Source organism: Lampetra planeri, chromosome 8 (genome assembly GCF_965212315.1).
Source record: "Lampetra planeri chromosome 8, kcLamPlan1.2.h2, whole genome shotgun sequence".
Classification (NCBI taxonomy): domain Eukaryota; kingdom Metazoa; phylum Chordata; class Hyperoartia; order Petromyzontiformes; family Petromyzontidae; genus Lampetra; species Lampetra planeri.
In genome coordinates this window covers 6,450,072-6,465,787 of record NC_136114.1, presented here as the reverse complement: position 1 = coordinate 6,465,787, position 15,716 = coordinate 6,450,072, and the positions used below count along the sequence as shown (strand labels likewise).

The 15,716-nt window shown below is 42.7% G+C and overlaps 1 protein-coding gene across 2 annotated transcripts in view; it reads left to right on the top strand.

Annotated features, from left to right (window-relative positions):
* The window catches only part of PPFIA2 (PPFI scaffold protein A2), a 352,145-nt gene that overhangs the window by 238,671 nt on the left and 97,758 nt on the right, over positions 1 to 15,716 (top strand). For both annotated transcript variants that reach the window (XM_078596795.1, XM_078596794.1), the window contains exons 7-10: positions 31 to 177; positions 6,868 to 7,002; positions 11,829 to 11,912; positions 15,570 to 15,701. In XM_078596795.1, coding sequence (XP_078452921.1) covers positions 31 to 177; positions 6,868 to 7,002; positions 11,829 to 11,912; positions 15,570 to 15,701 — 498 coding nt within the window. The remainder of the gene's footprint in view (positions 1 to 30; positions 178 to 6,867; positions 7,003 to 11,828; positions 11,913 to 15,569; positions 15,702 to 15,716) is intronic.

Sequence of the window (15,716 nt, the reverse complement as noted above, 5' to 3'; positions counted from 1 at the left end):
GCACCCAATGCTGCTCTGTGACCTGCGCAGGCAATGGCCCAGAAGGAGGACATGGAGGAGCGAATCACCACGCTTGAGAAGCGTTACCTGGGGGCCCAGAGAGAGGCCACGTCGCTACACGACCTCAACGACAAGCTGGAGAATGAGCTGGCCAACACAGAGGACCTACTCAAGCAGGTGAGTCATTCAAGCCCCCCCCCTCCCCCTCTAGGCATTGGGCAGTGTCTGTACGTGACCGGTACGTCTGTGTTTTTAAATCCTTTATATTAAGTTCACTTGCTTGCTTGCTTACGACCGTGCAAATCTTTCGGTCGTTTTTTAACCCACTTCCCGTGATCCAATCGAGCTGACATTTTCCACACAGACTCGTTGTGCGTGACAATTAATTTTCGTGAAAAAAAATTCCCAAAATTTTCCACTTTTTAGGACAAAAATATTATATTTAATTACCAATTGCTTAATGGTGGCATGCAATCATCTGACCCATAGGTGGCAGCCATCTCAAGCCAGAGGACGAGAGGACTCTAGCCGCCACGCATAAAGGATTTATAGTGAAAAACGTTGTTTTTACGGGTTAATTTTTTTCGTTGTCCTTTCCTCCGCACCCTCCGATTACCACGGTTGGCTACGTATGGTGGGAAAGAAGTTCAACGTCTCCAGCATCGCATTATAATCATTCACAATGGCTTCCAGTGTTGATGGGTTTTGTTTTTAATTCTTGAACCGCTTGTGCTGGCGCTTCAGTTTACGTTGATTTTCAGCGACCAAAATTGTTTTGTTAATTCCCTTTCTCTCTCTCGGCACTTAAACACACGAGGTAATTATAGACCCGATTGTTTTACTTTATAACACATCATATCCCATTTTTTTTTTACATTCTAACAACGTATACACGTGTAGTGTTACTAATTTTTATTGAACAACAATTCGGGTGTACAGCGCCAATGCACGGTGGTTCTCTCCACAGCAGAGGCTCCGTCACATCGTGAACCTGGCAGCTGGATGTCAAGTTATGTTTCGCTTGACATCCATCAGTAAGTGAGCGATACCTGAACTAGTCCTGGGTGCCTCTTTCACCAATTACACTGGTCAACAAAAAAAAACATTTTTTTCTGGCCTGGACTTTTGCAGCTGTTCTAGACTAATTTCAGGTTGCTGATTACAAATCTGATCTCAGATTTGCTCTATCACATCTCATTTTATGCTATCGGCATACCCCATTTTCATTGAATTCACCCTAAATTAACTCTGTCACTTATGATTGCAAGTTGTTGCGAGTCAGTGACTGCTTTAGTGATAAAATATGGTGCTGTATTTTTAGGATAGTGTGTTTATAATATCATTTTATGTAGATATCCACATTTATTTAATATTTTTCTTCTGCAGTTTTTATTGAAAATGCAATATTTGATTTCTCAAAAACCTGATGTGATGGACAAAAACTGATGCCAGATTTGGAATCAGCTCCCCAAAATTACCTTAAAACCGTTGAAATACCTTATGCCAGAAAAAGTGTGTTGACCAGTGTTATTATTATTGTCCTGTGCTTTAATTCCGATGGGGCAAAGTGATGGGAATCGTTTAAAGACACCAGAATAGCCTTAACAGACTGTAGGGGCAAGTGCTGTTAGCAAGCACCTATGAAGGCCGGCATGGGACACGAGGGGGTAGGTGGCCAAAACCACACCCGGCCACCTTTGTCTCCCTAGTAGCGTTGTTTACACACCGCACCAGGTACTTATTTGAGGCCAAGTCGACCTAGGGGAGGCCCAGAACCGGCGCAGGTAATAGTCACATGAGCGGGAATCTAACTCGCTGGGTTTGTAGTGCAGCGCGCTAACTGCTACACTCCTACTCCCCAGAATAGTATGGGCACACCTAGACACTGCCTGGGTCGTAATGGACCCCAGAGCCAATGATGTTCTGCCGGCAAGAGTCAATTAAGGGGAATTGTTTGCTCCTGGCTGACAGTTCACATGTCATGGTGCACCACATACCTGCAGTGAATACTTAGTCGTAATGATCTGTCACAGCAGCCTTGCTCCAAGGCACTGGTGGATCAACGTCCACATGGCGTATGGATGCCCTCACCGCAGGAGACGTGGCGCCTTGCGTTTTATTATCCTTCCCTTGGCTCTACCTTCTTTTGTGTGTTGGTTTGTTTAGATGTTTGGAATCTGCAGTCTTTGTATGAGACAGAATTGCGGTATCTTCTCTGCTTTGTCGTCTGAGTGGGGGGATGTGCATATGCGTTAAAGATTGGCTGGAAGAGGAGCAGTTCTCAATTCCTGTTGACTCACTCCTTGGGCTCCTACTGTCCATATTTACATCGCAGCCTCTTGTCTATTGTACCGTGTCCATTGGATGTCAATTGACATCTGTGAATTTGATACGTCAATTGAAATAGAAAAATCTACTTTTTTTCCTGCTGATGTCTTAGCCCTAATAATACGTGCCGTCCGGTTCACACAGGGCGTTGAAGACCTTCTGGCGTCATTCACAAGAGTAGGCCACTGTCTGCAGGCAGCATGGTCCAAAGTTGGCAAAATGTAAAAATGTGCTCGCAAATAACTCAATTGGTATCATATACATCGCAGTGAGGCTTCTCTTTTGTAAAACAAGCCTCATAAATCAATGTAGTAATAATAAAAAAAATGCACTCTTTTTTTTCGAAAGAAGCAATGAAGATGCAAATAAATGAGACAATTTATACCAGATGTGGTCTCAATCTTCGACTGAATGTTCTATTAGTTGAATAGGTTTATTCAAACAGGTTTAGTGTATCTGCTACATCTATTTGCTCTTCATTTGGCCCAGACACAGGAGTTAAATCAAGAAGAAAATCACAACGTTGTGGCGATCAAATCGATTGTGACCTTTTGTGACTTATCTCAGCAGGACGGAGAGGTTGGTGGTTCCTGTTGTGCGACTTTCTCCACTTTACAGACCAGGTCCACAGCGTGGATGCGTGAGCGCGTGGAGCACGTCAATATAAAACAAGGGAGATGAGTCAGGACAAAGCATTTATACCCCCCACCCGCCCAACTCCAATCCCACCCTGCAGAGCAGGCAGGAAATTCTCCCTTTACCGCTGAATGAAGCCCTGCTGACAGGCATGTCCTGACATCGACCGTGCTGCGTGGTGTATTATCCACGTGTTGCTCTAACAGCGTATACAGCAATCCACTTACGTTTGTTGATACAAAATATTTGTGTGTGCGTGCGTGCCTTCTGGCTTCTTCGGGTTCATCTTTTAGCCAAATTACACGGTGTATTCTTTGGTTCTTTCGGTTAAGTCACGTCTAAAGATAAAATAATAAATTATATAATAGCATATTACAACGTTTCGATTGCAACACAAGCAATCATCATCAGGCATAAATGAAAGAAATAGCAACAAAAATCTAACTAGAAAACTATAGACAGACATACAAGCAGACAGACATCACAAGGACACACAGAGAGAGGACACATATCGGCACAAAGAGAGAGGTCGTTTCTGTGATGGTGCCTTAAATATAGAGAGGGGGGTGGGGCGGAGAGAGGGAGGGGGCAGAAAAAAATTTGCATATCAATGAGTGGACGGCAACGTGATGCTGCTGCAAGTAAGATGACGACGCGGCGCGGCACGGCACGCAAGCTTGAAAATCAGGAGAAAGACACACTAAAATTAAATAACCTAGTAAAATATCGAAATGTAATGTAATGCAACACAGAGAGTCGGTCAACACGGTATACATTGCCTCCATTGTTGCAGCGGCAGGCCCAATTTATAATAGATGCTGTTGTGTTTTTTATCACAAGGAGAATTGCGATTAATTTGAATTGGTGGTTTTGCACGCTTGCACATTGTAATGAACGGACTCTCAAGTTCTAAATAAATAATTATCTGGCTTGTCAGAAGCGTATTTCATCTGCGATTTTGTGATCTAATATTGTAGCTGCAGAGTTAAATAAATAAATAAAGCCCAAGGGACACAAAAGGGAATTTGATGGAAATATCAGAAGCCCCATTAAAAGTGCAGCACGGACAAAAATGTGTTTTATTTATCCTGCCCGGCATTTATTTGCGTTTTTGAGGACTGTTCAATTATGTCAGCCCCTACAAGATTGTAATCATGAATTACTCAATGGAAATATGATTTTGGTTGAAATATTTACATTGTTGCTTCTAGGCCAGGTCAGAATGTTAAATGTAATGTGGCGTTCATGCACCTCGAAATTAATACAATATTAATGTCAGAATTCTAAATAATACAAATAACTCATACCATCACTGAGAATAATGAACAGAAGTCAAAATGCATAATCTTTTACAGTTTTTACTGAATTATGGAAAATAATTTGTTTAATTTAATTAGTCACAGTTTCATATTATTGGTTCTTTCGGTAAAGTCACATAGAAGGAAAATAATACAAATAAAAGAATAAAATTCTCACGACGTTTCGATTGCAACACAAGCAATCATCATCAGGTGTGAAAACCACAGCAAGAAATTGTATTTTTTTTACATTTTCTTGCTGTGGGTTTTACACCTGATGATGATTGCTTGTGTAGCAATCGAACGTCGTGAGAATTTTATTGTTTTATTTTTATTATTTCCCTTCTACGTGACTTTACCGAAAGAACCAAGAATATGAATCCCTGCAGTCGTGAAAGCTTTAAATCGAAATTTAGTCACAGTTTGTTTAATTTCCACAATTAAAATAATCAAGAACAATTCTTAAAGATGGATTCTGCTCCAGAAATATTATTAACCTCTAATTGTTTACATGTGTTTGATAACTATTTCGCCAAGGAGTTAATCAATATTTAAATGGTAGTAAGATCAAATTTCATTTTATTTATTTATTATAAAGATGTACAATTTTTACTTTTATGCACCGTGTACATCGGCCAACCTTTTAGAATCAATTCAGAAATGACAATGTTTTCTTTGTCATATGTAGCCTTTGTGCCGTAATATCTTGTGATGTTTTAGATAATAAAGAGTTTAATAGAGGATAATTGTGATTCAAAATATCAATTTCTAGCAATAAAAAACTCAAGTTATATATTTTTAGATGCATGGCTATTGAGACATGGAAATGTATTCAATGCAGAGTTGTGTATTATATATTTCATGTTTTATTATTTTTTTTATATGACACATTTACAAGATCATTTACCTTCATCAGCGCGAGGGAGGCTAGCAGGTTTAGCTGGTTATTAAAGTGCATTGCAAAAATCCGCTTCAGTTTTTGTTTCTCTTCTCGTGCGTTTTCATCACGTGCGCACGCCTGCGTCAAGAAGCAGGCTTGCCCCCCCACGAGCTGTAAGGAAAAGTCGAGAGCAAACGAGGTTCACGCTAAATCACTCTCGCGGGCTTATACCGTGCCACCGCGCTGATCGCAGAGCCCTGCCCACGACCTGTTGATGTTGACTGTTAGGATGCTTCTATTAAAGCTTTCGTGACTGCAGGGATTCATCTTCTTGGTTCTTTCAGTAAAGTCACGTAGAAGGGAAGTAATAAAATAATAAAAATATAAAACATAATAAAATAATTCTCACGACGTTTCGGCCACAACGCAAGACCTGGTCTTCACCTGAGGACGGCTGCTTGCGTTGTGGCCGAAACGTCGTGATAATTATTTTATTACTTCCCTTCTACGTGACTTTACCGGAAGAACCAAGAAGATGTCAGGATGCTATCACGGCCCACGACGGGTTCTCCTGTGTGTTCCCGCATTGCCTCTCCGTGTCGGACTGCACGTACAGGCGCCAGATTCGAGCACGCACGACACGCTCGCACGAGCGCGTACGGGCGCAAGGATGTGGCGATACCACGATGTGCATTGCACGATGCAATCTGTCGCCTGCTTTGATTGTTATGTCGTGATTATCGTTGCTCATTTAATAAATATTATTTTTTTAAAAATCTTAGCAAAATGTCTTCCGAATTATAAACTCAATTGTATCATCTAATTTTTTTGCTATTATCCATTAAATGAACGCTTTCTAATATGTTTTGCAGAGTAGGTCATGGCATGGAGATCATATGACGTCATTATTTTCATAGTTCATTCAGTTATTTAAAGTATGATTCGTGTAACTGATAGCATGTGCATTTTATAGCGCTCATAGATTTTAATAATCGGAACCTCTTGTGGCATGCTTAAGTTGGGTGAAATGAAGTGGAATAACTTTTTAAGTACACTTCATGGTTACAAGATAGTGCAGCAAAGTACAGCATCAATAAATAATACATGTGAAATACAAATACCCAGTTATGGGAAACTTACACCGCATTAAACATGTCACGAAACAGCAGGGGGTTGGGTAGGTCTTGTAAAATATTCCACGAGAAATGAATCTATGATGTCAACCTAAATATCGTGAATGATATTGCGAAAACCCAAGCGTGCGCGCACGTGCATCGGCTCTTTTCTCTCCATCTCTTTCTCGGTCTCCCTCCTATTCCCCCATTGCCTGCCGTGTATATCCGTGCTCTGAGATGCTTACGTTGGGGCTGCATTCGAAATGTGTGTGTATACGCCTCTGTGCGTTTCCCCCTTTGTTTGGGGAGCGGTAGTGCAGCGGTTAGGGTGCTGGGCTGCGAACCCAGCAACCCGAGTCCGATTCCTGCTCACGACCAACACCAGTGACGATTATCTGAACCAGTCCTGGGCCTCCCCAAGGTCGACTCCGCCTCAAATGAATACCCGGTGCGGTGTGTAAGCATCGCCACTGTGGAGACAAAGGCGGCCAGGCATGGTGTTGGCCACCCACCCCCTTCGCGTGCCTGCCTTCATAGGTGCTCGCAAACAGCACTAAAGCAACATGGGGGGGGGGGGGATCTTTGTCTCCCACCTGTACGTGCGTCGCAGAGTGAGGACAAGACGCGGCAGCTGCAGGAGAGGCTGGAGCTCGCCGAGCAGAAGCTCCAGCAGACGATGCGCAAGGCCGAGACGCTGCCCGAGGTGGAGGCCGAGCTGGCACAGCGTGTGGCCGCGCTCACCAAGGTACGGCCGCTGCCTGGGGGGGGAGGGGGGGGGCTCTCACCGACATTTGTTCCGGACCGTGCATGCCTGACGGCCAACGCCGAGTCATTGTTGCGGATTACTCTTCCGGCATCCCCAGTAAGATGCATGTAAACACGAGCAAAGAGAAACGGAGTGTTTTTTCCCAGCTGCCCCCCTCTCCACCCTCCGTCCAAAATGTACAGTATGCAAGTACGTATTTTTTGGTGCTGCGTAGGTGTCCACGTTTGTGCTGCACAGCGGCTCCGGTGTGTTCTCGGGTTTGTGCCGTGCGTTGTGTGACAAGATGTCCGACGTTTCGCTCGGCTGTTTTGGGAGCTTCATTGGCAGTGAATATGCGGGGGCTGGAAGAAAATGGTCGGACATGCTGTGTGCAAAGTGTGGTACAAACCAAAAATACATCCGAGAACATTTTAGTGTTGCTCGTCTTTTGATTTCTCACGCTCACAGTTAGGCTGTTTTTAAAGAGTATGATACTCTATAATGTGTGCACGATGTGTTGGTATGTTTCGAGTTCACTTGAATAATTTCGCTTCATCTATGAATCCACACTTGTATGCTTAAGAATTAGTTACGTAGATACAGCAGCCAACAAAATGGAATATCAGTGTTTGGCACGCACTGTTCCTAAACATATAAAGCATGCGGGAGTTGTGAAGTAAATGTTCTGTGTAGACAGTTCATTTGATCACATCGCTTGTGGTCACTCATGCCATGCCCAAAATAAGCATGCTCCATGTCACAGAGCTATAGTCCTATTTTTTCATCCCACGTTTGTTCTCTTGTTTAATGCTTTATTTATCTTTCCTCCATGCCATCACTTTAACGCAATGCCATTATTGCAGTTCTTCGCTCAGAGAACCTCAAAATAATACTAACAGTGCCTCTGCTTCAATTACCACGTATATCTGTATATATCGCTCAAAGTAGTTAAAACATCCAAACCCTAATGAGGAACATACATGAATGTATTCTGATGAGTGGAAATGCAATTGTTTTTGAAGCGGTTCATTTTTATATATATATATTTTTTACACCGTCGCAGGATGTTGCTGTGTGCTGTGCATGATGTTAAGTTGCACACTGAGGGTCACATGTGCCCCCATGTGCATTAACACTGTGTCATGAAACAACTGCATGCAGCATGCACCGTGGGGGGATTTAGGCTGGGACGTTTGATGTCTCCGAGTTCTTGTTAATTCTCTTCCGCCTGCTGCACTTGTTTTTTTCTGTGCTGTCTCTGTGCTTCTCATGACTTGGTAATAGTGCGTCGTACCTTTGAATATGTTTTTTGAAACCTTGTTCTTTCAGACGAGAACATAATCCATTCTTTAGATGAGCTCTGCCAATGTAATTCACGGATTATTTCAAACGTACGCGTTTCTTTTTTGTGATAGCGCAAATATTGTAATTACATAACGTACCTTCTGCTCACTTTGGCCTTTAGAGATAAAGAGTGGATGAATCATTTACAGGAACAGAATGTTTTGAAGAATTAAACTGCTTTAATGGTTGTGTAATATATATTTGAAGATTATAGAAAAATCTAAGAGTGTTTTGTCTTAAAGACTTTTAGTGAAATTAGCTGTTTGAAAATATCAAAACCTTCTCGATGTTGGGGAAATTTTGTTCAGGCAATCTTTAATAATATTAGTAAAAAACCAACAAACTTCGTACGGTGTTTTACATTTATGCATTTGAAGCGTAACTAATTTATAGTATAAATTTCAATGCTTGGAGAGATTTTCATCTTACTCGATGAGACATTTTATTTGTCATATTTTCTTAATTGGACTCTGCTTTGCATGCGAGTAATTTGTGCAGGTAAGTGGGATGAGGCTGTTCAGCATTTTTCACGGTGCTGATTGTGCCTCAATAAGTAATACAATATATTCCCGTAAAGTTGTAATGATGGCTTGAAGCATTATTTGCAATTAGTATGCAAGCTAAATTTAGGACGTTTTACCACCAGCCGCTTTGTCAGTTTTGTGTTTCAACCTGCAGCTGTGATTATGGTCTCACCTCTTTGAGCTGGCGGTGTTAATTTTTCAGAAGAATATGTTGATTGAAGGATGCGCCTTTAAATGAATAGTGCTGATGTGTAATCAGGGGAGCTCATAAATCATATTTTTTTGGTATTTATGAGTCCTATAGTTCCCCAAATATTGAATGAATTACCCTTTCTCTTAAAATGCACAGGTAACGTTCCCAGGGAGTTAAGTTACAATAACATAGCATTTCTTGTAATGGCCACAATTTATTTTAACAAAAAGTACAAATTGCATATCAAACCCTCATGTTAGACACGGTGAAACATCTTGACCCGAACTCCGTGAATGATGCCGTTTGTTAAAACAGTTCCAATTGTGTCACAGTCTCTCGTAAAAAAGAATAAAGATATTTATAAAAAAAAAACTGAAATATGGAACTCGAAATGTCAAAAACGAACGCACTTGTTTTGAAACATTTATTCGGTGAAAAATCAGTGTCGAAGCATCGGCGTTCAAGAGGTGTGACTGTACTTAAGTATTTCATTTTCATTTTGTTCCCTCTTGAATGTGTTTTCTTTCCTATTGTTTCCTCCCCTTTCCTTCTCCTCGCTCTCTCAGTACGATCCCTCCTCTTCACCCGATGACTCCACTATTCTGGAAGTTAAACTGCAAGACATGAGCATCTTGCTTAGGAAGGTAGAGCGTGCCCAGCCTCCTCTCCTCTTCCGTCTCCCTTCACTCCGTCGCCGCGCTCACCGCCACCACCAACGCCGCCTGGCTTTCAAGCAGGGCCAATAGAAATCTGCGGAAGCACTCGAACTTCCTCTTTTGTGCAACGTATCCGTCGATTGCAAGGTTCTTGGAGACCGCCACCTAAACATAACGACTCGGTAGTCTAATCCCATCTATTGCAGGCTTGTTAACAAAAGAAAAAAACAATTCTTAAGAGATATGCATACGTAAAGGGGTTGTTTTTTTTAACGAAAATTTATATTGAATGAAGTTGGAGCAACTGTGCATTTCAATTGGCCTTGCATATTTATTGCAGATGTTAAAATGGGAATGTAGCTTTACCACGGAAAGTATGTTAAGTCTTATTAATACTAAAAGTGGGTTTCCATTATTAAGATGTGCCAAAGCTATGGCCTTTTGATTAAGTATTATTTTGAAGATTCTTCGACTTGCATTACTTTTCCTTTGGGGAACTTGACATTTCAGCTCTTGGGATGTACTTCATATTCAGCCATTAGAATTTTACAATATGCCTGGGCTGAAAATGGTGGACATTTATTTACATCTTTCCAACGCGATTCTGTTGTCGATGCGCAGTCACTGTGGATAAAATGACGCTTTTAATCCTCATGAAATCACGACGTTTCAAAGTGTACGGCCATCTTAACTTTCTGCACTTTTGATTCAAAGCATAGTGCTGTATGTCACGCTAGGAAATGAGATCTACATTCACTGTTGATCCACTGTATAGTTAATCGTACACTTCAAGATTAGCGGAGAGAGATCATGGAGATGAGCAAATAAAAGTACCGTGATGAACGATGTGAAAGATATTAGTTTTCAGGAAATTATAGAGGCAGAGGGATGACGCAATAACTGAGATGATAAAGTGAGCAGTGTTTATTGGGTTACCTTGGATGATGGAGGCACAAAGAGAACTTAGGGTTGTATTTGTTTGTCTCGGAGAAGAAGAAAATCAATTTGGATCAATTCTTAGGGGTCAGTGTGACTTTAACATATAGACGTTTTGACACGCAACAAAAAAAAATATTGGCAAGATCTGGTTTGTTGTTTTGTCTTGTAATTTCAATTTTACAACGTTCACCGGATCAATTTTGTATGGACAGATCTCTTTGTTAGTGGTGGAGTGGTATCATTAATTCCTTGATTAACTTGGGCAAATTGCAAAGTAGTTTTGGATAAATGCATGGAAATCCATCAGTACGCGTCTTTGCATGTGTGTGCTGAATATATTCAGCACAATTTTAACTTATTTTCATTCGTACATTTAGAGGCTGCTTACATTCGCATGGAAATATGTGTGAATTTAGTTGGTCCTTGCCAACCATTTGCGAATCCAGATTGAGTCCGCTAATCCAGCTTCTGTATGTAAAGTTATTTTATATGACAGCATTCGCTGAACAATAGCCTGCTTTATTTAACGCAATAGTTGCAATTGTTTGACGGGTGTTTAGTGATCCAAGCAAACCGTTGACAACAAATTAAAGCGAGCAATGGGGAACTTAAAATTTAAAGTTGTAATTGTTATCGCAGTCACTCGAATTATAATGTGCGTGCAATTGTTACAATAAAATAGACAATAATTATCTGAGCGGAAATATAAGTACGATCTTTATTTGTTTGATCGATTAGGTTCAGACATTCTAAATCTGTGTTTCGCATATTTACCTACATGTTTATTAGTCGGATCTTTTTTAACCTACGCGTGTAGTGTTGTCCTCCATAGCAGACTTCGATTCACTCATCTGCATTTGCGCATTAATCCCCAAGAGCTCGTGCCACTCCGGCATGACTCACGCCCCCCTTCCATGCATCGCGTGCACACCGCTTTGCCGAGCTCTCCGACCTCAGCCGCGCGCTCCGAGTAACTAGCAGGGGAGAGAGCATGGCACGGCGGGCCTTGACGCTGCCGCTCTTGCCGCGGTCAAGGTTTTCTCGCGGCATTGCCATTCACCCATTGCAACCTTTTCATTCATTGCAGCAAGAGAAATGTCCCTTTAATGCTCCACTCTCTGACTTCTGATTTTTGCTTTTTATCACCACCATTCTCGTTTTGGTTGACAGGCGGAGGAGCGGCACGGGGACATCGAGGAACGTCTACGGCAACTGGAGACCCAGTTGGAGGAGAAGAACCAGGAGGTGTTGAGAGTGAGTTCCCTGTCCCTCCCTCCCCTTGGGCATCATCCAGAGAGCAGAAAGCATCAACTCTCACGGTCACCTGACTTCAAGGGCAGCCACTATCTTGCGAACCGTTTGGCTGGTATTTATTTCACTGCCGCGAGTATCCTTTTATTAATCTTCATCATTAACCGTGATCAATCCACCACTTGATGAAGGCCTCCCCAAGCCATCGCCGTGACGTCGTGGTTCAGCACGAGCTGGTGTCATCTCTCAAGTTCTTGAATAGATGTCCTCTTGGATGCATTCCATTTTGTTCATTTTGTTGTTGTGTTCTTTTCAACTTCTCTGTAGGTATTCTATATTTGTTTGTTCCCCTTCTCGGATGCTATCTCATTATTTAGATAATATTCCTTCTGAAGATTTGTCCTGTGAGTGTAAAGCTGCTGGAAAGAATTGGTTGGCCAATCCATTGAGCCCTCTTTGAGGATAGGAAAGCGTAACCCAAAATTCCTACAGCTCTTTATTTGTAGATACTTACCCAGGATGTGCATCCGGAGCTTTCTGACAATGAGCTTAAAGCTTCAACAGCAAGGAGAAAAAATTACTTTGTCTGTAGGTTCATGGCTCTGCAGCGTAATTCCCATGCTTCGTAATGCAATGTCATTGTTGTAAAGTCACTTCAGTTGCATCCTTAAAATTACTTCATTTGTTTCCCACGAATGAAGCTTCATGTTCATGATGAGCAGTCGAGAGAACACATAGACTGGGGTGGTACGTATCTGCAAAATAAGGGTTGGAGTATTTACAGTTTTTAGTGTTATTTCTATATTTTTGCACCTTGCGTTCAAGACTTTGAAGCAAGGGAGCTTGGGTAGAACACACGACAAGAAGGCATGATGGTCAGCGGTCGAGACTAATGTTGAAGTGGCAGCCAAAGGAGTGAATGTGCCTGAAAGAACGTCCACCACGCAAGATGGAGCGATGAAAATCGGCTCGTGCGAAGGTTACTAGAGGGATTGGTGCATCGTGGGACCATCCGTGAAAGATGGCGATGGCCTGCGGAGGCCTTCATCCAGGAGCAGATCGATGAATGCTGATGATGAGTGGCTTCCTCGAAGTGACTCGTGCAATTTAATTACACAAAGCAGCGTGTGGTAGCTGCCATACAATGGTATCTACAGAGTGCTATCATGCAAAAAGAAAGGTACTGAAAGAAATCCTTTGAACTCTAGCATGCATTAACATGTCTAGGCATTACCTTACCACTAACAAGCTTAGTCATTACACCAAACCGAATATTCATTTTGAGGTGACGATATGTTTTCACTATGCTACGGCTATAAATGTTAACGTGCAATTAGTACCCTTGGGTCTCTGTGTAATTTAACACCTAATCCTATTACACGGCAAGGCCATTTACTTGCAGTCACTCCCCACATACACCGATGTTTTACACTGTGACCATTTAAATAATGAGTGATTTACATGATAATCTCGGGATTCTCTGTGAGTCTCAAGACTTTTATTTTTGTAGGGCCCTGCTGGAGTTGTTTTGGTGCACAGCACCCGTAAATGAGGGGAAGACTTGTAAACTGCACGCAGTCAGCAACTGTACTGTCATATAGGAACCTTTCTAATTTAGCAACTGGCTGAATAATGTGTAATTACAGTACTTCCACACTGAATAAAGTCAACTTGACGGATACATCTTCTTGGTTCTTTCGGTAAAGTCACGTAGAAGGGAAATAATAAATTAATAAAAATAAAACATAATAAAATAATTCTCACGACGTTTCGGCCACAACGCAAGCAGCCGTCCTCGCGTTGTGGCCCGAAACGTCGTGAGAATTATTTTATTATGTTTTATTTTTATTATTTTATTATTTCCCTTCTACGTGACTTTACCGAAAGAACCAAGGAGATGAATCCCTGCAGTCACGAAAGCTTTAAATCGAAATTTGACGGATACATATCGTATTCTTCAGGTCGCTGCTGTGTGGCTCGGGAATAACAAGCAATGAGCTGGCGCTCCTGAGGCCTAGGTTTAAATCCAGGCAGCCATACGTGATTGAACCCGATTCTCAAGTTTCGTGCGTTGATGATCTCAACTTGGTCACCAGTGACTGCACCAGGATACAACAACATTCAGTGAAGCCATTACGTTAATTTAGTAAAAAAAATAATTGACACAAATATGTACATTTCATTGACGTGAAATGACTAATTAGGAAGGGCTTCAAAAGGTGTGTGTCTGTTGTCGATATAGGTCTTGTAAAAGAGGCTTGAAGAAATACTTCTGTGATGTCATCCCCTCTGACGCAGGGTGATCCACTGCTTGCTGTAGAATGGAAATGTTTAATTTCATTACATGATGCTGAGATCACAATTGATAAGTAATTGGGATAAATACAAATGTATGTATATATGTTTAAAACTTGAGGATTTTAAACAAACGTCAGCACACTTAGGAGTCAGCTGATCCTCTGGCATTTTATAAGCCAAATTAATTATACTTCTTTTTTAAAGATGCGAAATATGCATAATTATTAGAGAGACAATGCTATATTTCACTGATAATTGCACAGTAACCTAATTGAAATCCACCTACTGGAACATTTTAGCTGTTGGCTGGCCTGGGTAGTTAGGAGATTGAGTGGGCTTGGGTCCAAATCCAAAGTTAGTTTGGTTGAAAGTCTGCAATGCTCCATTAAGCATTATCCTTGATGCAGACGCTCACAGTCTCATGGCAACTCATTGTGGGGGCATTGTCCTCTGTGGTGCTGCTTTTGGCACAACTTATTGAGCCAGTAAATTGCTGATGGCTAATCGAGGTTGAAATCACTCGGGGCACGCGTGAATATGTGGCAGTGGCCCCCTCTCTGGGGTCCCGAGGCAGTGGAATGTCTCGCTTCAAATGGACACCAACTGTTGACTGCCACATGAAGTGGTACAACACACTTTGTGGGCCCAACAGGTTGAACATCTGAGTTGATGCCCGACGAATATTTTCACTCGCAAGCAACTCATTGTAAATGTAGTGCATTTTCTAAAGTGCTTGCGGACGGTGTAACTGTCATTTTATGTCTACATATCCGACCTTTTCGCTCACACATGTGACCTTACCTCAGTCCCCAACGAGTTGTATATGTGTGTATGTATGCTGAACTTCTTTCGCACCGTACGTGGCCAACTGTGCTAATCGGAGGTGCGGATATGCGACTCTTGTCTTGAAAAGTAATATTTTGCAGGATGCCCCAGCGGGGAGGGCAGCTTGGAGAGTGTTTGATGACCCCCCCCATCCCCCCCCCCATCCCCCCCGGCCGCCGCCACGTGCGTGTGTGCGTGTGTGCGTGCGCGTGTGCGTGTGTGCGTGTGCGCGTGTGCGTGTGTGTCTGTACGTGTGTGCGTGTGTCTGTGTGTCTGTGCGTGTGTGCGTGTGTGCGTGTGTGTCTGTGCGCGTGTGCGCGTGTGCGCGTGTGCGCGTGTGTGCGCGTGTGTGCGCGTGTGCGCGTGTGTGCGCGTGTGTGCGCGTGTGTGCGCGTGTGCGCGTGTGTGCGCGTGTGCGCGTGCGCGCGTGCGTGCGCGTATGTGCGTGTGCGTGCGTGCGTGCGTGTGTGCGTGCGTGCGTGTGTGCGTGCGTGCGTGTGTGCGTGTGCGCGTGTGTGCATGTGTTTGTGAATGCAGGCGAGGCAGCGAGAGAAGATGAACGAGGAGCACAACAAGCGGCTCTCGGACACGGTGGACAAGCTTCTGTCCGAGTCCAACGAGCGGCTGCAGTTGCACCTCAAGGAGAGGATGTCATCGCTGGAGGAGAAGGTACGTGCCGTCGCC